This window comes from Lissotriton helveticus, chromosome 6 (assembly GCF_964261635.1).
Source record: "Lissotriton helveticus chromosome 6, aLisHel1.1, whole genome shotgun sequence".
Classification (NCBI taxonomy): Eukaryota; Metazoa; Chordata; class Amphibia; order Caudata; family Salamandridae; genus Lissotriton; species Lissotriton helveticus.
The window spans coordinates 52,988,249-53,009,339 of NC_136067.1; the positions used below are offsets into that span (position 1 = coordinate 52,988,249).

At 48.1% G+C, this 21,091-nt stretch overlaps 1 protein-coding gene across 7 annotated transcripts in view; it reads right to left on the minus strand.

The window, feature by feature from the left end:
• The window catches only part of DNAH8 (dynein axonemal heavy chain 8), a 10,041,960-nt gene that overhangs the window by 8,917,988 nt on the left and 1,102,881 nt on the right, over window positions 1–21,091 (minus strand). For all 7 annotated transcript variants that reach the window (XM_078647354.1, XM_078647353.1, XM_078647356.1 and 4 more), the window contains exon 9: window positions 4,486–4,599. In XM_078647354.1, the coding sequence (XP_078503480.1) occupies window positions 4,486–4,599 (114 nt within the window). The remainder of the gene's footprint in view (window positions 1–4,485; window positions 4,600–21,091) is intronic.

The following is a 21,091-nucleotide window of genomic DNA, read 5'->3' on the forward strand; positions in this document are numbered from 1 at the left end:
AGGATAGGAGATGTATGGAACGTTGTTCGGTGAGGCCCAAGCCTGCTATCTGGGCCTTGTTTGTAAATGAAGAGATCGCTTGAGCCCCATGACCCGTTGTTAAATGTACTTGCGTTTCATTACTAGTAGTTAAAAAATGTACTCCACTGGGGACTATACATTGGGTTTGATTTGAGGGACATGAATGACTACACCCATTCACAATCAGTGTGTTTTCATGAGGTTGTACTAAGGGAGCTACCCTGGATGCTTCACTAGCCTCTCGGGTGGAGACATGTGTACACTCTAATGTGTTGCGTGATATTCTATAAGGGGGAGCTTCCCTAGTTGAAGGCTCAGGGGAAATAAAATGGGAGGATGGGTATACGGTTTGTCAATCAATCTCATCTAGGTAATCAGTATCATAAAAAGCATCAAATCTATTTGAGATGGGGACCCCGTATTGTGTGTCTGGGTAATGAGAGTATGAGTAGTGCTGCTGTTGGGGGCGAGTAAAAAACTCACTTCTCTCTTGGTGTCTACTATAATGGCTATTTAGCCTACTCAGCCATGGGTGTTCCTGCCTATAGTCGATAAAGTTTGTTAGGGTATGTGGACCAGTAGGCCGTGTATAAACCCTAGATTGGATATCAGCTATTGGCTCGAGCAACCCCTCCTGTCCATGAATTGACTGTACTTGTGTTAGGTGATGACTGAGGTTATTTGATGGGTAGAAATAGCTTAAGGCCATAGTGCGGATCAAGCTATTTGTCACACCACTTTTCCAGCTACTAATAAAACTGGCAGCACGACTATCCCCAAAGGTTACCACAATGCAGTCGCCCTCGGTCGATTTAAATCTGTTTCCCACCCAATCTACTCTTCTCACGTGTGTAATATGGCCATTAATATGTTTGGGGATCGGTCTATGGGTTGTAAGCCAATGGCTCACCTTGTTTTTTAGGTCCCCGTGAGATTCTACCCTATCCCCCACTAATTTAGGTACTCCAATCATTACGATGGTGTACGGGCTAGATTCAGGCGGAAGATTAATGTGAAGTGGTCTTTTGGCTACCACCGGTTTTATCAGGGTAGCACCCGTTTGTTTTATAGGTATACCCTGTTTAAGATTTTTGATTTGTCTCGTTTGTTCTACCTGAGTTGTTACTATTTTGATCGGGGAGCTCTCAGCAGCCCATTCACATTCTTCTATTTCAGTGTCAGGTGAAGTTTGAGGGCTACTTGGGATGGCAGCCACTGGATGGGGTACGTTGATACCTCCATCTGGAGTTGTCATTGGGATAGTAGGAAGAATCTTTTCCTGACATATTGGCAAATTTCGCTTATTAGCAGAAGTAGCTGTGGCTTTCTTTGCCCTGAGATTTTTATTACTAGTTGAAGCGAGGGAACTACTGGCTGGTGTAAAGGTAGAAATTGATTGTGGTGCCTTCAATGTTTTAAGCAAGGTAGAAGTTGCATCATTTTGGGCCCTTTCAAATTTCCCTAAAGCTTTCTCAATATTAAGGACTCTCTCGCTAATAGGTAACAGAAGGGACTTGATTAAGCTTTCAAGGTCACTCAAGAGTGATTTTGTATTTATCATTGTGTGATCTGCCCTAACTGTGATATGTGTAGGCATATTTGTGGGTACTGTCGGCTCTTTACTCATGATCAGGTCTGGATCTTGACTACTTATGAAGGGACATGAGGACGCTGTGTCGGGGACAGATTTGGCCAGTCTAAAGGTAGACCAGATGTCTTTAACTGAGATAAGATGTTTAGCCTTGAGGTGAGATTTTTTTTAACTATAGAAGACTTTTTTTTGCTTCGTATTCCAGTGGGCCTAGTTTTGCTCTTAATCATACGACTTACTTGAGTCGCAGGTTTCGACGTTGTAGATGTTAAACCACCCGGGGAAGGGGCCACTGAATGTAGGTGGGCTATAGGTGACAGATGAGTATTAATGCCGTTTTCACCAAGTAGCATAAGACTGCTGTTCCTGCTGTTGCCTATAGAGGGTATGGGCAAGGCTGTTTGTGTGTTGTCTCTTGTTTGAGGACTAGGGAGCCCTGTAAATGACAACATTAAAATAGACTCCTGGGAATTTGTTGTATTGTCCAGTATGTTAATGTTTCCGGTGGTATGTAGAGAGAGGTCCGGAAAACATAGATCTGGGGTAAGTGAAAGGCGTCTTTCAGAATCCTGAATGGCGTCTGCCACTACATTGATCGTTTTTTGTAGCATTAAGTCTATGGCGGTTATTGTGGGGAGAGGGGTATTGGTAACGTCTTTCAGTCTAGTTGCAGATCTTGTGGCCACAGGGGTATTTCTAGATTTATGCATCTTGGCCGAATTATTACAGGCTGTAAGCAATGTTGCTGATGGTAAATTTACGGCTTGCAAGTGCAATTGGATGGAAAAGGCACTTTGTATTTACCTTAGTTGATGTCGGCTAGGCGGGATTTCAGGGGGGTGGCCCCGTCCCGTCCTCCTCGGTCCCCTGAGGGCCACAGAGGGCCCGCCCTTTGCCCGGGCTTCGCCCCGGGCGTCCCGCGAGACGGGTTTGATGGGATTTTAAAGCGCAGCTTGGCGCTCAGTGGTGACGCTGGACCCCAGTGAGGGCTGCTGGGTGATGTAGTTCGAGGCCCCTCGCCGGTCTCCTCCAGGTAGCCCCGCTCTTCGTTGTTTCACAGGCGGTCGGCGGCTGGAGACTGGCGGGCGGGTCCAGGCTATATTAGACGATTCCCTCAGTCTCTGGTGAAGCCTCGTGGTCAGGAAAGGTGCATTTGCTCTGCAAAACGGGTCGCCCACTCGATGGGGTTGATGGGATTTTAAAGCGACGCTTGGCGCTCAGTGGTGACGCTGGACCCCAGTGAGGGCTGCTGGGTGATGTAGTTCGAGGCCCCTCGCCGGTCTCCTCCAGGTAGCCCCGCTCTTCGTTGTTTCACAGGCGGTCGGCGGCTGGAGACTGGCGGGCGGGTCCAGGCTATATTAGACGATTCCCTCAGTCTCTGGTGAAGCCTCGTGGTCAGGAAAGGTGCATTTGCTCTGCAAAACGGGTCGCCCACTCGATGGGGTTGATGGGATTTTAAAGCGCCGCTTGGCGCTCAGTGGTGACGCTGGACCCCAGTGAGGGCTGCTGGGTGATGTAGTTCGAGGCCCCTCGCCGGTCTCCTCCAGGTAGCCCCGCTCTTCGTTGTTTCACAGGCGGTCGGCGGCTGGAGACTGGCGGGCGGGTCCAGGCTATATTAGACGATTCCCTCAGTCTCTGGTGAAGCCTCGTGGTCAGGAAAGGTGCATTTGCTCTGCAGGATCACTACTTTGAAGCACAGAAGAGCACTGTCGAGAAGGAATTCACCATCTCCAGTCAGACGTGAATGCGGCCTTGACGGCTTTGTCTCAATTTGACAGTCACAAGGGATTTTCCTTTATGCTCTTATTTGTACCAATGATCTGATCGCCCATGGTTGTGTCTTTTCTTTGACTAGTCCAGACACATGTTCTCTGAGATGCACTTGCCCTGGGTGAATCTTGTCCCAAGTAAGGGCTTCCATCCAAGCCCCTGAGTTTTAATGTCCACTTTTTTTTTAACTTGCATTGATTCCAATAAAACTGAAACATCCCATACTGTCTCTTTTAATTAAGCCATCAATGATCACGTGTTAAAGCCGCCATATTTACTAAATTTAAATGTGAAAGTATCAGAATTGAACCAGTGCTGAAAAACAGTAAAGATATGGGTTTGTGGAAATTTTTGTTTAACACTGCAATTCAGGTTCAAAAATGGTATAGAACTGGTAAAAAACAACAGTCCAGTATTTTCTGAGTCCCTGGGGGTATACAGTAACTTGCTGAAGGAAAGATGGGCTTGTTGTGTAAATTTTCTCGCCAGGCTCAGAAATTGTGGCATGTAGGTAGCAGGTGTTGCAAAGACTACGTATATTACAGCAAGTCTATGCAGTGAGTTTAACATTAGAGATTTGCAGGTTATAAGCATGGGCGCTACATACTATGATGTTGTCTCTTCAACTGCAAAGCATAAGACCACATGCTTTGAATCAAAACTTGACAAAATAAATTATATACAATGGTCGATGTAGTTGAAAATCTCTGGGATTATTGCTGAGAGATGGGAAACTGTTTGTGAAATGTTCCCTTTTGGCAAAATCAGATAAGACAAAGTTGTACTATAACGGGTCTGAAGAGTTCCAGTTCATGATCATTAACCACTAATAATGCTTAACAAAATGTATTTTGCACAGACAAAAACAAGCAGATATAATTATGGTAACAAAAATGATTTAAAGGAAGGTTAGAAAATTAGCAGCTACTCGCCAAAAGGATAGTCACCTTAACATAAATTCTCAGCAAAATGCTTTTATAGTGCGTGTGTTTAAACTTCAACTAGGAGTGCATTGCTGGCATTTATGGCAATGATTATGCAAATCTAATACCCCATAATAATTATCTGCTTGAGGTTCTTAAATCACTCGTAAATCTACTTACCAGATCACAGGTATACAGAGGCTGGCAAACTTTTTCAAGTGTGGACAAGAATTTCACATTATCTTTTGATTCATTTGCTGCGTCTGTGATTCTGGCATCTAGTTCTTTCCACTTCTAAAAGGGAATGTAGTAAATTACATACATCTCTAAGCATTTTTAACACAAATGTTTCACTTCAAATGTTTTTTATTCTTAAATAGTTAAAAAATACCACCTTCTTTAGCATCACAAAACAAATTGACGGTCCGATTTAGAGCTTGGCGAGAGGGAAGCCTGTCGCGATGGAGTTGCCTTTTTGCCAAGACTATGATCCGCCCACCTGATTTGAATGCGGGCAGAGCAGGCAGAGCATAGTTTGACGAGGGCACAAACTATTCAGTCTCTGCCATGGTCAAACTTCTTGCCTGTTTTTCAATGCGCGTCACCGGCAGGAAAAACCTGGCAGTAAGAGGTGCTAAAAAGTGCTAAATGCCCCCTTGCCATGGAAGGAAACTACCATGACGCAGGGGAATTTTGGTTTTCTTCTCAAAAATACAATTCTGCTTAGGGATTTTCTTTTTTAGAAAATATATTTTTTTTAACTTTGACATATGACTCCCTCAAACTTCTTTCAAAGTTCAAAATCTTTTTTTTTTGCACAATTAGTCAAAATCATTGCAAATCATCAAATAAAATCAATAGACAGAAAGAAAAAAGTATTAAAAGTAATGCGAGCCAACATCAGCAGTCATTAAATAACAAGTTAATTACCTTCGGTAATACCTTATCTGGAGACTATATCTAGCTGCAGATTCCTTACCTATGAATTTCCCCAATGCATCATACTCGATCTCGAATATTTTCCATGAACAGTACCCGTGTGTGCCAGCAGGTGGTGTCAATAGGCTGCTCCTCCATTTTCTGTGTGGCCTGCGCTGGAATGGATGTTGCAGTACCTATATGGGCGCCGTCCAGGCGCAAAGACGTCAGTTTCTTTTCGCGACTTTCCACGCCAGTGTGTGGAGCTATGAAGAACACTGACCACTTGTGTGTCAAAACAAGGGCCTTGAAAGGAGTCAGCCCTCTCCCTAGAAATCCATTCGTAGAATAGCGAGGATGGGAGGGTTGGTAAAGAATCTGCAGCTAGATATAGTCTCAACCAGATAAGGCATCATCGAAGGTAAGTAAGGATTAGTTACTTACCTGTAATCCTAGTTCTCTTCCAGGGGTATTCTCAAAGTCATAAGCACTAGAATATTCCCGTCCATGAGCGGGACCCCGGAAACACAATCATATATGTGACAAACATATATGTATCTATCTCTCTCTCTCGCTCTCTCTCTCTCTCTATATATACACACAGGAGAAACCTTCTGCATTATTTTATTTGAGACTGCACACAGACAATGCACCGCAAGCGGCACAAAATCTTTTCTAAAGTCATACGCCGACGTGTTTCGGGCTCCTGCCCTTCGTCTTAGGCTGTCTTGTAAACTGAGGCAAAACACCATAAGCGAGCACCTGATTTCAATAAGTGCCGGCCCAGGTGGGCGTGGCTGCTCCTGCAGCCTCCTGGTACTTGTAGTGCAGCATGAGTTGTTCCTCCAGTGAGGTGGCGCAGCCAAAGTTCATTTAAATAAATGACATCCCCCTGTGGGTGGCTCACGACACGATGTGACTGCACTACAAGTACCAGGAGGCTGCAGGAGCAGCCACGCCCAGCTGGGCCGGTACTTATTGAAATCAGGTGCTCGCTTATGGTGTTTTGCCTCAGTTTACAAGTCAGCCTTAGACGAAAGGCAGGGCATTTGACTTTAGAAAAGATTTTGTGCTGCTGGCGGTGCATTCTCTGTGTGCAGTCTCAAATAAAATAATGTAGAAGATTTCACCCTTGTGGGCTCCATCTGTGAGGCAACTCTTTTCGTTGGATATGTAGCGGCTTGCCAGGCCGCGATGAGAGCCCCGCTGCTGTTGTGGACCCGAGAGATGCCAAGGTTGTGATCGCCATTTGTGACGAGGTGCTGCTTTTGGTGACTGATCAAGCACACACAGGGAGTCACATCGTGTAGTGAGCCACCCACTGGGGGATGTTATTTATTTAAATGAACTTTGGCTGCGCCACCTCACTGGAGGAACAACTCATGTTGCACTACAAGTACCAGGAGGCTGCAGGAGCAGCCACGCCCACCTGGGCCGGTACTTATTGAAATCAGGTGCTCGCTTATGGTGTTTAGACGAAGGGCAGGGCGTTTGACTTTAGAAAAGATTTTGTGCTGCTGGCAGAGCATTCTCTGTGTGCAGTCTCAAATAAAATAATGCAGAAGATTTCACCCGTGTGGGCTCCATCTGTGAGGCAACTCTTTTCGTTGGATATATATATATATAATGTGATCAAGGCTGCGGTGACGCAGCCGAAACGCGTCATGCTGGAGACGATGGAGAAATAAACCACTATAATATATAACTACCTGCGTATTTGTGGTCTGTACCTGGGAAAACGTTGGCAATTGAGGCAGAGGTTTAGGATTTGGAGACTCAATATCTATACTAATATAATAAAGAGAGAGCCCAAACCTTTGAGGCGGGTAATCTCAGGAACCACAGCACCAATCACAACACCCAATACAGCGTTGGAAAGGGCAGTTGCAGCAGAAGGACATAGGCTATGCAGACGCCCACCGTAGACATTTAAAAGGTAAAAGAACCGTGCCAGCAAAGTAGTCCCTTGTTGGTGTGTCTGCGCTGTGCTGTGGGTGTGTGCTGGGGGCGTGACAAACGCTTGGGGCGTGTGGTACATTCTGCCCTTCATGCCATGTCTCATATCGTGTGCTAATCCCACCCTGCTCCCTTTAAATACCCCTGCACCCCATATTCATAACCCACCCTTACTCCTTACAATACCCCAACACCCTTAAACACTAACCCATCTTAACCCTATAATATACCCTGAACCCCTATCCCTAAACCCTAAAAATACCCCTGTACCCCAAAACCCAAACCTAGCCCTGAACCCTATAAATACCCCTCTACCTCAAAACCCAAACCTACCCCTGACCCCTAAAAATACCCCTATACCCCAAAACCCAAACCTAGCCCTGAACCCTAAAACCACCCCTGAACCCTAAAATAGCCCTGTACCCCAAAACCCAAACCTAGCCCTGAACCCTTAAAATACCCCTGTACCCCAAAACCCAAACCTACCCCTGAACCCTAAAAATACCCCTGTACCCCAAAACCCAAACCTAGCCCTGAACCCTAAAAATAAACCTGTACCCCAAAACCCAAACCTACCCCTGAACCCTAAAATACTCCTGTACCCCAAAACCCAAACCTAGCCCTGAACCCTAAAAATACCCATGTACCTCAAAACCCAAACCTAGCCCTGAACCCTTAAAATACCCCTGTACCCCAAAACCCAAACCTACCCCTGAACCCTAAAAATACCCCTATACCCCAAAACCCAAACCTAGCCCTAAACCCTAAAAATACCCCTGTACCCCAAAACCCAAACCTAGCCCTAAACCCTAAAACTACCCCTGTACCCCATAACCCAAAACTATATCTGAACCCTTAAAATACCCAAACACCCCAAAACATATACCTCAGTACCCCAAAACATATACCCCTATACCCATACTTACCTTATCTAAACATTAAAAAAAAACATGCTTTTACCATTCATGCATTTACAACGAATTTCGTTGTAAATGTTTACGTGGTAAAAGCATATAAAATGTAATGCCATGCGTTATAATGGCATTGCGGAGTCATGGTACTTTCGTAATAAAAGTATGCGGAGTGATAGTATGCGGAAAGAAATTTGCGGAATAATGGGTGTTTACCCTCCCCCGGTAAGTACATTGGTGGCACGGTGGCCCACATCTCCAGCAACATACTCATATTTTTTCACCACCCATTTGAAAAATGCACAGGCCTCTCTCATTGATGTCCAGCACCGGCATACACTTTTAGACACACCTCCCGCCACAAGATCTAGAATTGCGAACTTTAGAGCTGGGGAGCTACGTTCGAATCTCGGCATCAGCTCAACATCCTGTGATTCCAGGCAAATTGCTTTGTCTCACTGTGCCTACTACAAATGAATGTGTTCTTCTGTAATGTAAATTGTGCTCATGCCATGTTGTCGAGTTTGCGCTATATAATATTGCAAGGAAAAATAAAGTAGGGAAACTCGAGTTCACACACTACTGAACGCGCACTCTTAAGTGCATCAGCAGTGCACTGTGAATCGGAGCGTTTCACAGGCCTGTCACAAATAAGAAATGCTATCAACGCGAAATCCTACAAAACAATATACTACTGGCCGGCAGCAATTCATACCCGGACAACGTCGGGACGGGCTGCTAGTATATTATATATATACATGATAAAAAAGCAAATGCGGCCTTCCATACACCAGAGCTGAATAATGCTGTAAGGTCTCCCCTGTATATCATCAACAATATATTAAAAATCAGGAAAAAAACAACAGCACAGCATGTTTGAAAAATGTTTTAATGCTTAGCACTTAGCACAATCTCTCAGATAGGATTGAAGGCATTGACAGCTCAAAGGCTGCATTGCAGAAAACATAGCCCAAAAGGCTGAAAAGCTAACTCATAGAAACATAGAAATAAACTGCCACCGTGCCTTTAAGGCAGCGATGACCCCTAGCTTCCCATCATGCCTCAGGGGTAACAGTTAGGTCAGTTGTTCTTTGCAGTGACTCAAAACCAATACCACAATGAGTTGACATTTCCTTAAAAAACAGATTCCTTTGCCCGGGGAAGCTGAAGGGTTGCTTATGACTTTGATGAGGAAGAGAACTAGGATTACAGGTAAGTAATTATTCCTTCTCTTTCAGGGGATCCTTATCAATAGTCATAAGCACTAGAATAGAATAGCGAGCCTCACCTCTTAGACCTGCGGGCAAAGGAAAAAAAACAGATAACAATCAAGCTCAGATAACTAAACTTGAAAACACAGATATCTTATTATCTGAAGAGATTCCTCAAGGAGGCTTGGCCTACTTGAGTATCCGCTCTGGAATCGGATTCAAGACAATAATGTCTTGTGAAAGTGTGTACCGATCTCCAGGTTGCTGCCTTGCAGATCTCTGTCACTGGAACATCATGCAAGAAAGCTACTGTAGCTGCTTTCCCCCTAGTGGAGTGTGCTTTAGGTGACAACAATAGGGGTTTATTTGCCAACTGGTAGGATCATTTTATCCAGGACACTATCCATCTTGAAATGGACCTTTTGGAAGCTGTAAAGCCTGTCCTCATGGCACCATAATTTAAAAACAATTGATCTGATTTCCTTAAGCCCTTCGTTTTTTCCAAATAGAATTTGAGCACTCTCTTAAGGTCTAAGGAGTGGAGTGACCTCTCCGCAGGAGTAGCGGGATTGGGAAAAAAGTACGGTAGGGAGATCTTCTGGTTAACATGAAAATCAGATACAACCTTTGGGAAAAAGGCAGGGTGAGTCCTTAACACTACCCTGTTGTACTTAAACACAGTATATGGCTGTGAGAAGGTGGCCTGATGTGCAGTGTTCACTATTCTAGTGATCACTATATATCAGTCCACACAACCCTCATTGATGATTGGTTGTAAGTCAACCTTATAGACCAGCTATCCTAGTAGCATGGATACGAGCAGTCTAAGGCTAAGACTCTAGAGGGCGTGTTAAGCCAGCTGTTTTACCATCACATTACCCCTTGAACACCCAGTGAAAGGACACCACACAAGTGTTATGAAAATAAACAGTGTATTTATTAGAATCACAACAACCCTGTACTCTTTATGAGGACAGGGTGCTAGGCACATAACAAAACTCTTACGAAAATACTTAAGTTAGCACGTTATACACAAGTGCCCTAGGGGCACGAAAAACCATATACTTAAAAAGTGGAATGCGAAATTACTAGCAGGTAAGTACAGTACTAATAGGCTTTGGAATCGCTAGGACTTGACTATGGAATCGTTAGATTACTTCTAGGAGACCTAGGGGACTCGGGTGCAGAGTGTGCACTCTCACGCGGGATGCGGGACAAAGTCTATGGAAGCTAGTAAAGGCAAAGTTAGTGTTCACGGGCGAACCCGACCTGGTAGGAAGAAAACGACAGTGGATCCTGACCCTAGGATAGTGAGGCTATGCTGGGACACCGAAGTGCCGAAGTTACCTAGCCCAGGGGCTGCAGCTGCATAGGTCTGAAAAGACGTCGGGGATCTCGTTGCCGGACCAGGAGCCTGGAAGAAGGAAGTTGCTGGCAGGCGACCAGTGAAGAAAAGTTCGATGGATCCAAGCCTGGATCAAGGAAGAAGAAAACCTGAAAGCAGAGGGGACCAAGTTCTTGAATCACTAGCCAGTGATTAAGTGGGCACCAGGATGGCACCGGGCGAAGTCACCGCAATCAGGTGAGTGGGCGACGCTGGCTCTGTAGATCTCACGGACCAGGAGGCGTTGTCGGCGACCAGGATGGAGAGGCGAGCTGTCCCACGATGGATGAAGCTGTCGGCGTCGAAGTTACCCAGGATTGGGCAACAAGCCTTGGCTAATTCAAGCCCACGCGGTGGACTCAAAATGGCGTCTTGAGTGGACCAGGAGGGTCCGGGGTGCTCCTCTTTTGGAAGGGAGCAAGGGCCAGCCTGGAGCAACCAGACCAGCAGCAGAAATGTCGTCGGGCGTCGTTCAGAAGGCCACAAGCCAGCGGGCTAGTAGCCAAACAAGGCGGTGAGCAGCAAAAAGCAGAAGGGCCCCACGCAGATCGTGGAGATGCTGGGAGGCTGCACTTCGGTGCTGGAGCTGCTCAGGGTCGGGGCTTCTCGGACCCCAAAGCACTCACCAGGAAATTACTCGGCGGACTTGCTGGAAAGAAGTCGTGCAGTCTTGAAGATGGCCGGTCCCTCGAGGTCTCGTCACACCCACGAATCTCAGCGTGACTGATGATGCAGGTAGAGGTCAGAGGTGCCAGGGAAGCCGGTTCTCGTCGAGCTGGGCAGTCTTGATCCGGAGGAGAGACTTGCAGCAGACCGCAGTGTTCTTTAAGATGGTGCCTGCGGATGCAGGGTGACTACTCCTTAGTCACAAGGGAGAAATCTTAGGAAGAAGTCTTGAGTTCCTTTCGTGGAAAGTAGTTTCAGGATTCAAAGATGATCTGATTTGGAAGGGGGCCAGTTCCTACCTTTATCCTGTAAAAAGGGGCTGGCACGCGACTAAGTCCTGCCCTAGGGGTGGGACTAGGAGGGGGGTGGTTACACCCACTTCCTTGGCGGGCTTTTCCCCAGCACAGGGTCTGGAGTGACCCTGGAACTGGTTCCAGCCAGCCTATGCACAGTGAGCACCGGGGTGCCACGTGCAGTCACCTTCCTCTAAAGCCCTGCCTACCTACAATACACAAAACCCTGTCTGGGACGGTGCTGGCACCGCCCCTGGCAGGAAACCCTTTGTCCTTATCTCCTGCTCTGGGAGGACTCCCAGCAGCAGGAGGGCAGACTTGTGTCTCGGTGGCAGCATCCATTTTGTGGAGCTGAGGCTCTGCTTGACTTTAACCGGGGTTAGGGGTTACATACATGTCGTGTCCCTCTAGAAGGGTGGAATGCTAACCCCGTCGCCAGAATTGGCGAGGGGTTAGTATTCCAATTCGTATGACACCTTACTCGACATGTTTTGATAAAGCGATACCAGAGTTGGCATATAACCGCGAGGATTATAATGCACTTAAGAGTATATGGTATGCGATATCATGGAAACGGCTAAGGGATGGATCCCGAAAGCCGCAGACAGGCTCAGCTCATGCCAGAGCACCATCTCACACGATTCCAAGCACTCTGCCTTCAGGATTGTTAAGGCCTGCCATAGGAGTGACTGATAGGAGATCTGTGTGTCCATTTTAGTGTTAGATATAGGTATACTATATCTAAAGCAAAGGGTGAGTACACCACCTTGCCCCAGCTGTTGTGCAGCCAGTTGTGTCAGTTTAGTTAGTCAGCCCAGGGGTGGCATAATACATGCTTCAGCCCCTGGGAGACTTCTGGGTACACCTCAGCCCTGGGTACAGGGACTTGGAGAGGGCCCAGTGCCAATTCAGTACCTGGGTACAATTTGGATAGAGAGAACAGCTAGGCTGTGGGTCTGATTAGCAGGCCCACAGCCAGGGAAAGTCGTAAACCAGTGCAGCAAAAAGCAAAAATCTGGGTGATCATAGGATTGCAGACCCTACTCTCCTACAATGGCTCTTTGGCACACAGCGCTTGGATCTCACTTACTCTGCGTGCTGATGTTATAGCCACTAGGAAAGCGGTCTTCCATGACAAGTGTTGTAATGTGGCTTTATAAATGTGTTCAAAAGGAGAACCCATCAATCTAGAAAGAAATAGATTCAACTTCCAAGGAGGAGAAGACGATCTAACGAACAAGTTACTTACCTTCGGTAACGCTTTTTCTGGTAGATACAGTATCTGCCTGTGGATTCCTCACCTTGTGAATATCCCCCTTGCGTCAGCAACATTCGGAAATTCTTTTGTAGCTTCACGCCGACGTGGACATGGACGACGTCATAGAGGCACGGCATCGCACGCGACTCCGCTGACGTCACCGACACTACAATAGTCCCACGCCGGCGTGATGACGTCAGTTCCGCCCTTTTTTCCGTGCCTTCGAGGCACACGGACGGACCAACGACAGTAGAAATATACATAGTATACACAGTACACAAATGTCAAGATAACACACAGTGTGAAGCAAATACAATAAAACATTTGAAATAAACAACTCTTTGACAATAAAGTAAATGAATTACAACAACTTCGGTATAGACGAGTGGACAACGGGGAGGCGGGTGGGTCAGTGAGGAATCCACAGGCAGATACTGTATCTACCAGAAAAAGTGTTACCGAAGGTAATTAACTTGTTCTTCTGATAGATACATCTGCCTGTGGATTCCTCACCTTGTGAATAGACTCCCACGGCCCTGCAAATATCCTCTACAGAAACACCCCTAGACAGAGCAGTAGTTGACGACTTAGCTCTAGTAGAGTGAGCTCTTATACCCTCTGGAGGTTCCTTACCGACCAAAGAGTAGCAGATCTTTATACAGAGGATAATACATCTTGAAAGAGTGCGCTTGTGCACCGCTCTTCCTTTCTTGCAGCCAGCAAAACCAATGAAGAGCTGGTCATCCATTCGATAGTCTCTAGTCCTATCAAGGTAAAACCTCACCGCCCTCTTAGGGTCCAGACGGTGTAGTCTCTCCTCCTCCTTGGAAGGGTGAGGGGGAGGATAAAAGGTAGGAAGGGTAATAGATTGTCCTAGATGGAAAGGAGTTACCACCTTAGGGAGAAAAGCAGCCCTGGTCCTAAGAACCATTCGATCAGCATGAATGGTCAAGAATGGGAGCTCACCCGGTCCCAGGATGCTTGTTTCCGGTCCATGGAAGATCTGTGTAGGAAGGTAGATCCCTGACTATGGTTGCCCCCAACTTTTTGCCTGGTGTTTTGCTGGTTTTCTGACTTAGTTGACCTGGGGCCCTGCTATTCAGGACCCCAGGCCTACTGCTCTCTCTGTAAAATGGATTCCATGTACCTTAGGTACATATCTAATTGGATACTGAGTCACCTTGTCAGTCCCTGTACAGTGTACCTTAGGTACCCAGGGCATAGGTGTACCCAGGGCCTACCAGGGGCTGCAGCATGTATTATGCCACCCCTGGCTGGCCATCCAAATCTGACACAACTGGCTGCTTGACAGCTGGGGCAAGGTGGTGTAATCACCCTTTGCTTTAGATATAGTATACCTATATCTAACCCTAAAAATGGACACACAGATCTCCTATCAGTCACTCCTATGGCAGGCCTTGACATCCTGAAGGCAGAGTGCTTGGAATCGTGTGAGATAGTGCTCTGGCATGAGCTGAGCCTGTCTGCGGCTTTCGGGATCCATCCCTTAGCCGTTTCCATGATATCGCATACCATATACTCTTAAGTGCATTATAATCCTCGCGGTTATATGCCAACTCTGGTATCGCTTTATCAAAACATGTCGAGTAAGGTGTCATACGAATTGGAATACTAACCCCTCGCCAATTCTGGCGACGGGGTTAGCACTCCACCCTTCTAGAGGGACACGACATGTATGTAACCTGTAACCCCGGTTAAAGTCAGACAGAGCCTTAGCATCCACAAAATGGATGCTGCCACCGAGACACAAGTCTGCCCTCCTGCTGCTGGGAGTCCTCCCAGAGCAGGAGGCAAGGACAAAGGGTTTCCTGCCAGGGGCGGTGCCAGCACCGTCCCAGACAGGGTTTTGTGTATTCCAGGTAGGCAGGGCTACAGAGGAAGGTGACTGCAAGTGGCACCCCGGTGCTCACTGTGCATAGGCCGGCTGAAACCAGTTCCAGGGGCACTCCAGCCCCTGGCCTGGGGAAAGCCCGCCAAAGGAGAGGGGTGTAACCACCCCCCTCCTGGTCCCACCCATAGGGCAGGACTTAGTCGCGTGCCAGCCCCCTTTTCCCAGATAAAGGTAGGAGCAGGCCCCCTTCCAAATGAGATCATCTTTGGAATCAAGACACGACTTTCTACGAAAGGACATCAAGATTTCTTCTTCAAGATTCTCCCTTGTGACTAAGGAGTAGTCACCCTGCATCCGCAGGCACTATCCGAAGAACACTGCGGTCTGCTGTAAGTCCTTCCTCCGGAATCCGACTGCCCAGCTCGACAAGACCCGGCTTCCCTGGCACCTCCGACCTCTATTCACCTCTACAGCCAAGCTGAGAACCGTGAGTGCGACGAGACCTCAAGGGACCGACTATTGCCAAGACTGCACGACTTCTGCACAGCAAGCCCGCCGAGTAATCTCCTGGCGAGTGCTTTGGGGTCCGAGAAGCCCCAACCCTGAGCAGCTCCAGCACCGAAGAGCAGCCCCCCAGCATCTCCACGATCGGCGTGGGGCCCTTCTGCTTTTTGCTGCTCACCGCGTTGTTTGGCTACTAGCCCGCTGGCTTGTGGCCTTCTGAACGACGCCCGACGACATCACTGCTGCTGGTCTGGTAGCTCCAGACTGGCTCTTGCTCCCTTCCAGAAGAGGAGTACCCCGGACCCTCCTGGTCCACTCAAGACGCCATTTTGAGTCCACCGCGTGGGCTTGAATTAGCCAAGGCTTTGTTGCCCAATCCTGGGTTCTTCGACGCCGACAGCTTCATCCATCGTGGGACAGCTCGCCCCTCCATCCTGGTCGCCGACAACGCCTCCTGGTCCGTGAGATCTGCAGAGCACAGCGTCGCCCACTCACCTAGTCGAGGTGACTACCATCCGGTGCCCTCCTGGTGCCCCCTGACTACTGGCTAGTAGTCACGAACTTGGTCCCCTCTGCTTTCAGGTATCGTCCATCTTCAAGATCCAGGCTTGGATCACTTCGAACTCTCTTCACTGGTCGCCTGCCAGCATCTTTCTTCCAGGCTCCTGGTTCGTCTACGAGGATTCCCGACGTCTTTTGAGACATATGCAGCTGCAGCCCCTGGGCTAGGTAACTTCGGCATTTCGGTGCCCCAGCATAGCCTCACTATCCAAGGGTCAGGATCCACTGTCGTTTTCTCCCTACCAGGTCGGGTTCGCTCGTGAACACTAACTTTAACTTTACTAGCTATCATAGACTTTGTCCCGCATCCCGCGTGAGAGTGCACACTCTGCACCCGAGTCCCCTGGGCCTCCTAGAAGTAATCTAACGATTCCATAGTCAAGTCCTAGCGATTCCAAAGCCTATTAGTACTGTACTTACCTGCTAGTAATTTCGCATTCCACTTTTAGAGTATATGGTTTTCCGTGCCCCTCGGGCATTTGTATATACTGTGCTAACTTAAGTATTTTCGTAAGAGTTTTGTTGTGTGCCTAGCACCCTGTCCTCATAAAGAGTACAGGGCTGTTGTGATTCTAATAAATACACTGTTTATTTTCATAACACTTGTGTGGTGTCCTTTCACTGGGTGTTCAAGGGGTAATGTGATGGTAAAACAGCTGGCTTAACACGCCCTCTAGAGTCTTAGCCTTAGACTGCTCGTATCCATGCTACTAGGATAGCTGGTCTATAAGGTTGACTTACAACCAATCATCAATAAGGGTTGTTTGGACTGATATATAGTGATCACTAGAATAGTGAGCACTGCACATCAGGCCAACTTCTCACAATCTGGCTTGGCAGTTCGGGCTGGACTGTTCCCATGAGGCACAGGGTCAGACTGATTTGCATATAGCTATGTCTGAAATGGGGTGGCTGAGTGGGCTAAAGAATGGAGATGGATTAAACCCAGATCAGTTGACTGGGGGTGAGTGTTTGATTTGCTCAAACGCTCCGTCCATCATCCCCTTTTGTATCGCTTTGTTCGCCCTAAGTGTGGCAGGGTATGCTCAGACGTGAGTCCCTTGCTCACTTGTCCACTGGATTCAAGATAGCCTGGCTGATGAGGATTATGAATCCGAAACCGGTCCCAGGATGCTTGTTTCCGGTCCATGGAAGACATAGCTTGGCAGTTCGTGCTGGACTGTTCCCATGAGGCACAGGGTCAGACTGATTTGCATATAGCCATGTCTGAAATGGGGTGGCTGAGTGGGCTAAAGAATGGTGATGGATTAAACCCAGATCAGTTGACTGGGGGTGAGTGTTTGATTTGCTCAAACGCTCCGTCCATCATCCCCTTTTGTATCGCTTTGTTCGCCCTAAGTGTGGCAGGGTATGCTCAGACGTGAGTCCCTTGCTCACTTGGCCACTGGATTCGAGATAGCCTGGCTGATGAGGATTATGAATCCGAAACCAGTCCCAGGATGCTTGTTTCCGGTCCATGAAAGACATGGCTTGGCAGTTTGGGCCGGACTGTTCCCATGAGGCACAGGGTCAGACTGTTTTGCATATAGCCATGTCTGAAATGGGGTGGCTGAGTGGGCTAAAGAATGGTGATGGATTAAACCCAGATCAGTTGACTGGGGGTGAGTGTTTGATTTGCTCAAACGCTCCGTCCATCATCCCCTTTTGTATCGCTTTGTTCGCCCTAAGTGTGGCAGGGTATGCTCAGACGTGAGTCCCTTGCTCACTTGGCCACTGGATTCAAGATAGCCTGGCTGATGAGGATTATGAATCCGAAACCGGTCCCAGGATGCTTGTTTCCGGTCCATGGAAGACATGGCTTGGCAGTTCGGGCTGGACTGTTCCCATGAGGCACAGGGTCAGACTGATTTGCATATAGCCATGTCTGAAATGGGGTGGCTGAGTGGGCTAAAGAATGGTGATGGATTAAACCCAGATCAGTTGACTGGGGGTGAGTGTTTGGTTTGCTGAAACGCTCCGTCCATCATCCCCTTTTGTATCGCTTTGTTCGCCCTAAGTGTGGCAGGGTATGCTCAGACGTGAGTCCCTTGCTCACTTGGCCACTGGATTCAAGATAGCCTGGCTGATGAGGATTATGAATCCGAAACCGGTCCCAGGATGCTTGTTTCTGGTCCATGGAAGACATGGCTTGGCAGTTCGGGCTGGACTGTTCCCATGAGGCACAGGGTCAGACTGATTTGCATATAGCCATGTCTGAAATGGGGTGGCTGAGTGGGCTAAAGAATGGTGATGGATTAAACCCAGATCAGTTGACTGGGGGTGAGTGTTTGGTTTGCTCAAACGCTCCGTCCATCATCCCCTTTTGTATCGCTTTGTTCGCCCTAAGTGTGGCAGGGTATGCTCAGACGTGAGTCCCTTGCTCACTTGGCCACTCGATTCAAGATAGCCTGGCTGATGAGGATTATGAATCCGAAACCGGTCCCAGGATGCTTGTTTCCGGTTCATGGAAGACAGGGCTTGGCAGTTCGGGCTGGACTGTTCCCATGAGGCACAGGGTCAGACTGATTTGCATTTAGCCATGTCTGAAATGGGGTGGCTGAGTGGGCTAAAGAATGGTGATGGAATAAACCCAGATCAGTTGACTGGGGGTGAGTGTTTGATTTGCTCAAACGCTCCGTCCATCATCCCCTTTTGTATCGCTTTGTTTGCCCTAAGTGTGACAGGGTATGCTCAGACGTGGGTCCCTTGCTCACTTGGCCACTGGATTCAAGATAGCCTGGCTGATGAGCATTATGAATCCGAAACCGGTCCCAGGATGCTTGTTTCCGGTCCATGGAAGACATGGATTGGCAGTTCGGGCTGGATTGTTCCCATGAGGCACAGGGTCAGACTGATTTGCATATAGCCATGTCTGAAATGGGGTGGCTGAGTGGGCTAAAGAATGGTGATGGATTAAACCCAGATCAGTTGACTGGGGGTGAGTGTTTGATTTGTTCAAACGCTCCGTCCATCATCCCCTTTTGTATCGCTTTGTTCCCCTAAGTGTGGCAGGGTATGCTCAGACGTGAGTCCTTTGCTCACTTGGCCACTGGATTCAAGATAGCCTGGCTGATGAGGATTATGAATCCGAAACCGGTCCCAGGATGCTTGTTTCCGGTCCATGGAAGACATGGCTTGGCAGTTCGTTGCTGGACTGTTCCCATCAGGCACAGGGTCAGACTGATTTGCATATAGCCATGTCTGAAATGGGGTGGCTCAGTGGGCTAAAGAATGGTGATGGATTAAACCCAGATCAGTTGACTGGGGGTGAGTGTTTGATTTGCTCAAACGCTCCGTCCATCATCCCCTTTTGTAGACCTTCTTGAAGCAACCGCAGTACCCATGATGCGTGCCACCGAATCTGCAGTGTCCAGCCCACTCTGTATTACCTGACGAGCCGCTGACTGCGCATCCGTAAACACCTCTTCAAAATCTTTCCTGTTGTCAACAGGGATATTAGGTGCCAGAAGACGGAGTGAATCCATGAGAGCATGTACATATCTCCCCATAAGGCAAGTGGCATTAGTTGACTTTAATGCCATGCTCGCAGAAGAAAAGGTCTTTTTTGCAACTTGATCTTGTTTCTTAGCGTCCTTATCCCCAGGCACTTTAGGAAACGCACTCAGTCTTTTTGGAACAAGCTGCCTGGATTACCAAGCTTTCTGGTAAAGTATGAGAAGTCAGGAAAGCAGGGTCTTCAGGAGCAACCCTGTACCTTCTTGCCACACTCTTGGAAACAGCAGGTGCCGAAAGCGGCTTTTTCCAAACTTCCATAATTGGCTCCGTTAAAGCTTCATTAAAGGGGAGCAACGGTTCCACCACAGAACTGGGTGAATGCAGAACCTCAGTCAGTAGGTTGGACTTAAACTCTACTGTAGGAAGGGTCAAATTCAAAAGTTCCGCCGCCTTCCTCATAACCAAATGATAAGGCTGAACATCTTTCGAAGGGGCATCAGACACGGCAGGTAGCTCCCACTCAGGAGAAAACTCTAGGCCACTACCCTCCGCCAGACTATCAAAACAGTCATCCTCAAGCTCTCCTTCTTCCACTCCAGCTTGAGCTTCTGTATACCTTTGTTCTTCCATTAGGCGTTGAGCCTCCCTCCTAGACCTTTCCTTCACACGCAATGCCACCGGATCCATCAACGACTCCGACAGAGCCAGAACCGACGTCGATATCGAATCCGATGGCATAGTGGCTTGGTCTCGAGGTCGACTCGGAGCAGACGACGTCGGTATCGGCGTCGACGACCTCGGCGGAGCCGGGTATTGCCATGGCGGTGTCTGAGCCGGCATGAATGGCATAAATGGAGCCGGAGCATAGGAGTGCGGAACTCCTAAATTGAAGGCTAGTGGACCCATGGGACCCGAAGGCGCACCAGAGGGGTACCAGGCCCTTGAAAACATGCCATACATAGCGTTCAAAAACGCTGATGGGTCTTGGCCCGGGGCCGGAAAAGGTGGCTGAAGACCCTCAGGCTGGCCTTGAGGAGGTTCCGAATTCGGCTCTTCCACAGGCGCAGAATTCTCACCTTCCGGAACTTCTTCCTCATCCTCACGGGCCGGGGACGGTGCCGGAGATTGAACCGGAGACGGACTCGGGACCTGCGGCTCCGAAGGCGAAGCCTCTCCTTCCGGATCCAAGTCCTCCTCTGGTGGAACCACTTTCGAAAGTACCTTCTTGGGTGACTTCGACCTCTAGTCCGAATCCCTACCGGAGTGACGTCTGGACTCATGTCTTCTCTTCTTTTGCTTCTTCCTCGACTTCGAAGCATGATCTGATGACGATCTCGAAGTCGACTCCGCTCGAGGCCTTGCTCACGACGCTGATCTCGACCTCGCCCTTCTCGAACGAGACTTCGAAGACCTTTTACCCTTGTCACCTCTCAGCTTCGCCACCAGAAGTTTGGTCTCTCTCTCCCGCAGAGTCTTTGGGTTCATCTTCCGACATGATGAACATCCATCCACATCATGATCCGAGCTAAGACACCAAATGCAATCTTCGTGCGGGTCCGTGATGGACATCATTTTTCCACACTCTCTGCAAGGCTTAAAACCGGTCTTCTTCGACGACATCGTGAAGGAAACAAAGAAACAGAAAAGTGAAGAAAATAGCAACAAAGTTATTAAGAGGCTACAGAGATTTCCCGAAACTGTTAGCGTCGACGACGCGGAAAAAAGGGAACTGACGTCATCACGCCGGTGTGGGACTATTTATTTATTTATTTATTTATTTTTAGAATTTATTAAGCGCAAACAATTGCCCGCAGGC